The 8,797-nt window shown below is 36.1% G+C and overlaps 1 protein-coding gene across 2 annotated transcripts in view; it reads right to left on the bottom strand.

Moving 5' to 3' along the window:
• Positions 1-7,596, bottom strand: part of LOC107656139 (contactin-associated protein-like 2) — a 48,959-nt gene extending 41,363 nt beyond the window's left edge. For both annotated transcript variants that reach the window (XM_016443858.1, XM_016443859.1), the window contains exon 1: positions 7,255-7,596. In XM_016443858.1, coding sequence (XP_016299344.1) covers positions 7,255-7,333 — 79 coding nt within the window. In that variant the 5' untranslated portion in view covers positions 7,334-7,596. The remainder of the gene's footprint in view (positions 1-7,254) is intronic.
• Positions 7,597-8,797: the final 1,201 nt, after the last annotated feature.

Here is an 8,797-nt window from a genome sequence, read left to right as displayed (position 1 = left end):
TCCATGACAGACACAGCAGATAAAGAGCAGTCCTCCTCCAAATTGCCAGTAATCAGCTGGATCAGCTGGGGGTAAAAAAAGAAAAAAGATTGTGAGAAGACACCTGTTTTATCTGGGATTAAGGCTATTCTACTCTATTATTTAAGGCTAGGAGTATTCTATAGTCTTTGCTTCCAATCTGGCTGGAATGCGCTGATGACGTATGTATGCAAATACATACTTTGACAGGCAGGCAAGACAGCCTACCTTCATCTTCGGACTGAACATTTTGATTGGACGAACATTCTATGGTCCTAAGCCTTCCACAGGTGATATAAATACATATAAATATTTCGACCACTTAACTTAGTCTTAGTGATTGCTATCGGGATGTGAAGAGACTTTCAACCAGCATAACAAAAACATTTTCTGAAGACAATCACCTATTACACCTTTAACGTCTGTACAGTAGAGGGCACAGCTCAAACCATTCTGGATTGCATGAAGAATAGGACAAAGAGGAAGAAAGTTCAACACTCTTCAGCAATAAAAAAAGAAACATAAGTGTTATGTTTATCTAAATTCATTTTTTCTTATTAATATGTTTGAACTAGTTTGAAAATTGAAGGTCAGCAGTAAAGATATTGGTTAATAAAAGGGGATTAAACATAAAATATATTTGTGTGATTTAACATATTTAATTATTGTAGGGTTGCATTTCACTGTTTTTATTCATTTTGAGGAATAGTCAATCTGTTTTGTGCAAGTGAGATGAATAAATGCATGTTCACATTTAGTTTAGAACTACAGTAACCATCATGTTCACACAGTACTCCCGATTTCTCTCAACATGGAGACAGGAGAGTTGTCAGTCAATAAATGGGAACATTTTTGAAAAAAGTTACTTTTTGAAAAAAGTAACTCAGATATTTTCTTCTAAATTAAGAAAGTAATGCGTTACTGTACTAGTTACTTGAAAAAGTAATCTGATTACATACCTCGTGTTACTTGTAATGCGTTACCCCCAACACTGGTCAAGATTAACTTTGACGATAATTGTTAGATTGCTAAATTGTTAGATGATCCAACAATGGATGGATGGATGGCTAGAACGACAGATGGATAGAATGATAGATAGAACAATAGATAGATAAAACGATTCAACAATACAACAATGGACAGAACAATGGATAGATAGGTGGATAGACATGATGGATAGAACAATGGACAAACAGATAGAACAATCCAACAATATACAGAACAATGAGTGGACAGACAGACAGACAGACAGACAGATAGACAGATAGATAGATAGATAGATAGATAGATAGATAGATAGATAGATAGATAGCTAGATCTAAAAAAAAAACAGCAGATAAAATGCTTTAAACCTCCAAAGTACAGCAGCTTCATTTAAACTGCAGGCTCAAGGAGAAAGCAGTAATGTTTAGAGGCGAGTGGCTCAGACAAAACAGCGTTCTCATCTGTAAATGACCTGCCATGATGTGTACGTCTCTCAAAGTGCTTCTGCTTTTGTGTTAATGCTTCTGTTTCTGCCCCTGTGGCCTTCATATCAAGTGCTTCAAGATGCGGTATTTAAGACAGTAGTGTTTAAATCATTCAATCTGTCTACTAAACATTCCTGCAGAGCATTTATTTATATAATTAGTACTTAGTAATTGTTCAATTGTGTTGCTTGCGTTACCTTACATGTTCAAAATGTATCTGATAATGCACCATTTGCCCTGTATGAATGATGCCTTAATACTGTATGTGCACCTAGCAACCACCAAGAACACCCTAGCAACAACAGTGGTGGACCTTAATGAAAAGAGTCCCTTTCCTATTGATGAATGCATTAGTGAGATTCTCATTCATCAATCTAATTATCTGTCAAACTATCTGAGAAAACACAATATTGCGAAGCAATGCCTTCAGACATGTACATTTGACCACTCCTGAACAAACAGTACCTGCTGGCAAACACCTCCAGACACATTAGTAATTAGAGATAAAGGCATTATCTGTACAGTTATAATTACAAATCGATAATCTTAATAAAAATATCTTATTTCAATGATTTCCTCTGCTTGCTGATACCTGCAGAAACAGAATACAGAGAAAATTGAATTATGAAATTACCTGGAGGAACTGATCAATGTCAAAAGGAGATCAAATTTAGGAGACAAATGCTGCATGATTTAATGAATAGTGACATATCTATTCAAGCATTAGCTCCTATTCTTAGTCCAGATGAAATAAGAAAGCATAGAGAGGTTTTCCATTTGCACTTCAGCACTGAATGAAAAGAGTTAAAGATGTTATGAGAGGTGAATACATGGAAATTGTAACATAAGAGAGATGTTTGTCATGGATATGAATGCTATTGATATGGAAGTCATCACCGTTGAGGCTCTCAAATCACATATGGAGCAGGTTTGATGTAATGATATAAGGAACCTATGACATTATATTATTGATATCCAACCTTCTCCACTGTGCTTTTTTGTTGTGTTTCACAGAACAAAAATAACAGCATACAGGTTTGGAACAGCATTCTACATTATAACTACCTGATACTCACTGCTCATCATCTCAAAAAGTGCAAGAAAGTGCACTTTACCAGCAGATAATAGTAAAAGTTTATTATCAGATAGTAAAATTGCATAATTCCTGCCAGTTTTTAAAGCCACGCAGCACAAGTTTTCAGTAAGAGTAAGACAGAACCAACGGAAGAATGCAGATCGGCCTCCCTTCGAGAGAAAATATCTTTAATATTTCATGGTTAACTCTGCTGCAGTCTCGCAGAGACTTTTGCAGACTGCCAAACTACAGTAGCTGTTCCTCCGAAGCGCTCTGTAGCAGCCTGTTACCTTGCAAACTCAACTTTCCGTCTCAGAGGACAGATAAAAAGCTTATGATTTTGGAAACCTCTTACCATTTTTTTGAGCAGGATGCATCAGACAGTCTGTAGGAAATCTGTGGGTGTGCTGGAATGCCGCAGTAGCTTGTGAATGAGCTTAAAACGCAGTTGTTTGAGTATGTTATATACAACCTACAACTTCTTTGATATTCTTTTGAGTAGTCTTTTGAATATATTATTCAAATTTTATTATTATATATAAATATATTTATATATTATTGTTATTTCCACTTTTTATCTCACAATTCTGACTTCTATTCTCACAATTCTATATATTATACCTATGAGTTTGACTCATAAAAAATGTCAGAATTGTGAGATATAAACTCAAAATTGTGAGATGTCTAGATATAATCTCGCAGTTCTGAGAAGAAAAGTCCACATTGTGAGATATGAACTTGCAATTGTGAGAAAAGGTCAAAATTGTAGATATGAAGTTGCAATTACTTTTCTTATTCCGTGGCAAAAAAAAAAAAAAAAGCTTTTTTATTTTTTATTCCCCAGTGAAATGGGATTCTATATAAAACAGGACACGTTTACTTGAGAAACATCACTAAGATGCCAAAACGTTTTTGGTTTATATAAGAGTTCAATCTGAGCAATTACGTTATGTTTTTAAGTGAAAATATTACAGCACAAACTATTTCCCTGGAATGACTGTCCCATTCAAACGCTATAAAGTGAGTATTAAGACACTCAAAGCTGTTTTACTCCTGGCTGAATTCTGCTCATTTGAGCCGGCATCTGCTCTAAGTCAACATGTTTAATTACCTTTTGTGGTGTAAGATTTTGAAGCTAAAGTCAATTATGAAGCTACAGTCAACAGTCCCATCTTGAATTAATGTGCTGACAGGACATCGCAAATGGCCTTTATTTGCCTCCTCTTGCTCTCCAAACCACATCTGTTCATGGGTTCATGGAGGATTGTTCATAAATTGGGATTTGATTGAAAGCATGAGCTCTCAAAGCCTGGATGGGGAGGAGGTCCTGCCGGAAGGCTTTGTGTTATTCAAGTGTCCCTGGGTGGAACTGTGATTCAGATTCATGGAGCATGTTGATAATCAGACGGGGGAGTAAATGAAGGATTTATACCTAGAGGCATAATATTACAAGAACACGCCCAGGTCACACTTCTCTGCCAAAATTGAAAAGAAAAAACAAATGAATTGTTTCATTGGTCCTCTATTTTAGGACCATTAAAGTTGTTTTGCACTGTGACACAATTAATCACATTTTAGCCCAAATTCTCAGTTACATAACCAATTCAGATATTTTATTTTTGATTTTTTTTTTTATTAAAATGCTCTGCTATAGATTTTTATTACTGTAATTTTCAAATTATTTAGTAGAAAAATAATACAATGTAATACAATGTTTTTACATTTAAATCAGTAAAAAGGGAGTAAAAATACCCCCATAAATACACACACACACACACTTACATTTATAGTTCTATACTGATTTAAATAAAACAAAATTACTACTGTAATTTTTCTACAATAACATATTTCTACAATAAGACCAGGGGAACAGAGTATACACATTTTGAAAACAAAATAATAGGCAAAGACCATAATAGAAGATTATTTATAAGTCAGGGAAAACATATGTTTTTGGAGAGACTTAAAAGTGGTCAGAGAAGGGGCTAATCTAATCTCTAAAGGCAGGTTATTCCACAACCGTGGCCCAACCACTGAAAAAGCTCGATCCCCTCTGCGTTTGAGTATATCATATGATATCTGTTAAAAAAAAAGATGTCTTTATGAAAACGACAATTCATCTGTGTTTCTCTTGTCATAAACATTGCTCTACACAGCTTCCATGACGAACCACTGACTAAACGCCCACCTTGTTTACGAATGACCCACTAACCAAAATAACCGCCAACCCTGAAGGTGTGACATTACAGATACGGAGCATGAAGTGTTTAGGGGGTGTGTGCTTTTTACCCTCGTTGCTTGGAACACGCGCATGCTTTTGTTCACTCGTGTCCATCTCCGGTGGACAAAGGGAGGCGTCTGGTGACTGGGGGAGGGGTGAGATGACAGGGGGCGGCACGCGCTTTGACAAATCAAGATGGCAGGTGCCCGAATCTAAATGAGCTTCCTCATTAGCATCACAAAACACAGCGGCACTGATCTAGAGGTGCTGCAACAGCCAATAGGAGAGCTCGGTGGGATCGTATTAGTCTCTGTCTGTATTACAGAGCACAATCAGACTATTTCATAAATGTTTTATTGCCACAGTCAGAATAAGGATGAATTATGTCAGAAACAGCCATGTTTTAATTGCTAACATAACAGAGGCGTTCCAAACCTGTATGACTTTAATTATCCTCTGGAACACAAAAGAAGATATTTTAAAATATGGTGTGATTTTTGAGCATATAATGAAAGTCAGTGGGGTCCAATGTTGTTTAGACCACAATGTTGTTCAAAATATCTTCTTTTGTGGTCTGAAGATGAAAGAAAGTCATGTAGATTAAAGCAACATGATGTTGAGTGAATTAATTTTAGCTGAATTTTCCCACTAACGTATTTCAACACTGACTTTATACAACTTGCCACCAAGAACATAAATATCACCATATTAGAGCCACATGAATTGGCCCAAAAGTCAAAATAATAATTTTTGCCTTAAAAATCCTCTTAACATACATTGTTTGATAATCTCTTGTCTTACGCTCATGGATTTTTACTACAGTACAGAATGTACAAACTACTGCACTGATTATTACTACACTCTAAAAAAATGCTGGGTTGTTTCAACCCAACATTGGGTCAAATATGGACTAACCCAACCGTTTGGTTACATTTTTACATAAAATTTTTAACCCAAAAGTTGGGTTAGTCCACATTTGACCCAAAGTTGGGTTGAAACAACCCAGCATTTTTTAGAGTGTATTGGTCAAATGTTTTATATTTGGCTACTGTATTTAGTCTATAAGTGTGTGACTGCTCTCATTTCTCATGAAAATTTTTTCATGGTGGTTATATAAGATTTTGTGACCAACTGAGATGCTAATTTGATTGTAAGATGCCTCAACGTAAAAACTGGAATAGCTGAGGTTATTCCATTACACTTTATTTACTACAAGATCTTACTACAAGACTTTATTTATTACAAGATCTTACTACAAGACTTTATTTACTACAAGATCTTTACTACAATACTTTATTTACTACAAGATCTTTACTACTAGAAACTAAAAATCTTGTTTACTCTAAATTTATTTGATGAATTTAGATTTCACATAACAACCTGAGAGGGATGAACTGACTGCAAAGTAATCCACCTTGGGTGGCACACGGCACAAGCTGTTCAACATTGTCTTCCGGTGCATCTCAGGTTTCTGTGATGCAGTTTTGGGTTCTAGTGCTTCTCCTCCATCTATAATCCCCTCAATCACCACTATTTCTTCTGCCTTTTTAATAGTTTATACTATATTAAAGCGCTCCAATGTGTCCAAATATATCTTTAGGTATTATTTATTCATGTGTTACCCCAAGCGGAAAATGAGGCTACATGTTATTGCTGCAGAACATCTTTTTTTTTCAGACAGCTTTGACCTGTATTCTCCATTAGTATATGCCACTGATCTATAATAGCCAGAGGAAAACTGACTACAGCATCAATACTTGACCACAGCAGGACTTTGACTCAAAATGTGTGAAAAGAAAGAAAGAAAGAAAGATCACGCCACTAGCACAGTGTAAAAACTACCAGGTAACCTAAATAAATGTGCATCATCAATCATTCATTCATCAACAATATTATTTAATAGCCATGAGTCAACTTAAATACTAAGTTTACACCAAGAAAGTAATTTAAATGGTTAAATTAGTTAGAAATAATTCCTTAAGGTCACAACTTTGCATTTTTATTGTCATATAATCATGATGCCTTTGAAAAGATAGATATGCTCTAACTTTCCTGAGAGCCACAACAAACACCCACTACACCAACTGAGCATAGTATTTCATAATCATAAACAAAGCTTATGAAACACCCACATATAGACAGACAACTGAACAGCAAAACCCTGATATTCCCATGATGCTCCCATGCATTCAGAAGAGCATTAAAGCATGCAATCTCATACGACCATATGGCATGCATAAATCAACTTCTGAGGTCTTTTTTTTATATAAACCTGTGTGCATGATCTATTTAAATCACACTATTTTATTTAATTTCAACCCGCAATTTGAAAGTGTAATCTAATATGCGGAATAAAGTGTTGATGTTGAACAGATGAAGAGTCACATGCTGACGCATAATAAGATCATTGAACAGACACATACATACATATACACACACACACACACACACACACGCGTTCATGTACTCACGGGCTCCTGCGCTGAGCTTCACATAAACACTCCAGATCCACAATATCAGCGGCAGCTCCGTTCCGACAATCCGTCGCATTCTCACTTTTATTCCGATGTAAACAAAGAGAACCGCGGCGTTTTGTCCTTCCTTTACTCGCACCCTCCCTGCAAGGAAGGGAAGCCTCGAGACGGGCGCTGTTTCTGCGAGATATAGGTGCGCAATACAGCCACCTTTCTATATTAACCAGCAAGAAAAGGTCTCGGAATTCGCATTGTTTGTCAAAGCGTGTTTTGGAGGAATATCGTTCCACTGAATGCTCGCATTGTTTCACCAGAGAAAGGTTTCCGGGACGGTCGCTGTCCAGGTGCTGAAGTTAATGAGGTCTCGCGTTCCCCCCTCTGCGGATGAAAGTGGTACTGTCCAGCAGCAAAGCGAGACGCCAGGAGCCGCTGAAAAATATATGAAAAGAGGGGTGGACGGTTCTTAAAGGGCTAGTACAAGCAAAATGAAAATCCTGTCAGCATGTAAGGTACTTACTGTCATATGTTTACAAACTGGAATGTCCTATTAAACGAAACACAAAAGAAGAGGTTTTGAAGAGTGTTCATGCTGTGAATGGAAAAAATGGTCACAAATGTGTATGTGACTTACACTGCAATCTTTTGATGACTTTTGATCTTTATGTAAGGAACAGACTAAAATCAAAGTCGTTATAAAAAAAATATTTTGAGAGCGAATGTGAGAGCTACTGTAGGTGGAGAAGGAATTGACATCAAATAGCATTTTTAATCCAGTCTGCTCCTCACACAAAGCTATATTGCTTAGAAGACTTGCTTGGAAACTTGCATTTAGGATTACATGTACATTTATCCTTTTAGAAATATTAATTTGGTCACTGTATGTACTGAAAAGATCTGCAAAACTCCTGTTGTTACACAGAAAGTAATCTGAGTGTGAAATAAAACTGATTAGCCTTCAAAAAAAAACAAAAACGAATAAAATAAAAATAAGAGAAATGCTTTATTAGAAGACATTTGGTATCTAAAAAAAAGTATTCCGTTTTATAAAAAGAACTAAAGGAAAACAGCTTGAATATAAATGTAAAATCTACATAATTTCACTGAATAATAATTATGCCCTGGGGCAATTAGTGAACGCCTTTGGTAATCAAGAACAAAACTGTTTCTAAGTAACTAATGATGAAACAAATGGTGTCTAGTGACATGCTATGGTTCAGCATTTCCCTTTAAACTGTCTTCAGACAGCTGCTTCCAAAACAACAGAATTTGATTAAGCGTCTGCAATAGGAGTCGATAAAAGGCTTGATCTGACACCAATTGGGACATTCTGCAATGATTAAAACCATATCAAATACCTGATTGTGTAAGGAGAAATCACATGCCAACATTTGCTCACTGACACACTACATCAGAGGTCGGCAAGTAAGTTTGGCATCGGGCCAAAAAAAAAATGTCGCCACTAGATGGCGGGCCAGAACATAGTCAAAGGATAATTTAAGCAATTAATTGATGAAAAATGCAACTAGAATTGCCTGTGACA

The sequence above is a fragment of the Sinocyclocheilus anshuiensis genome, unplaced genomic scaffold, assembly GCF_001515605.1.
Source record: "Sinocyclocheilus anshuiensis isolate Anshui unplaced genomic scaffold, SAMN03320099.WGS_v1.1 scaffold1803, whole genome shotgun sequence".
Lineage (NCBI taxonomy): Eukaryota > Metazoa > Chordata > Actinopteri > Cypriniformes > Cyprinidae > Sinocyclocheilus > Sinocyclocheilus anshuiensis.
This window is presented reverse-complemented; position numbering and strand designations above follow the sequence as displayed.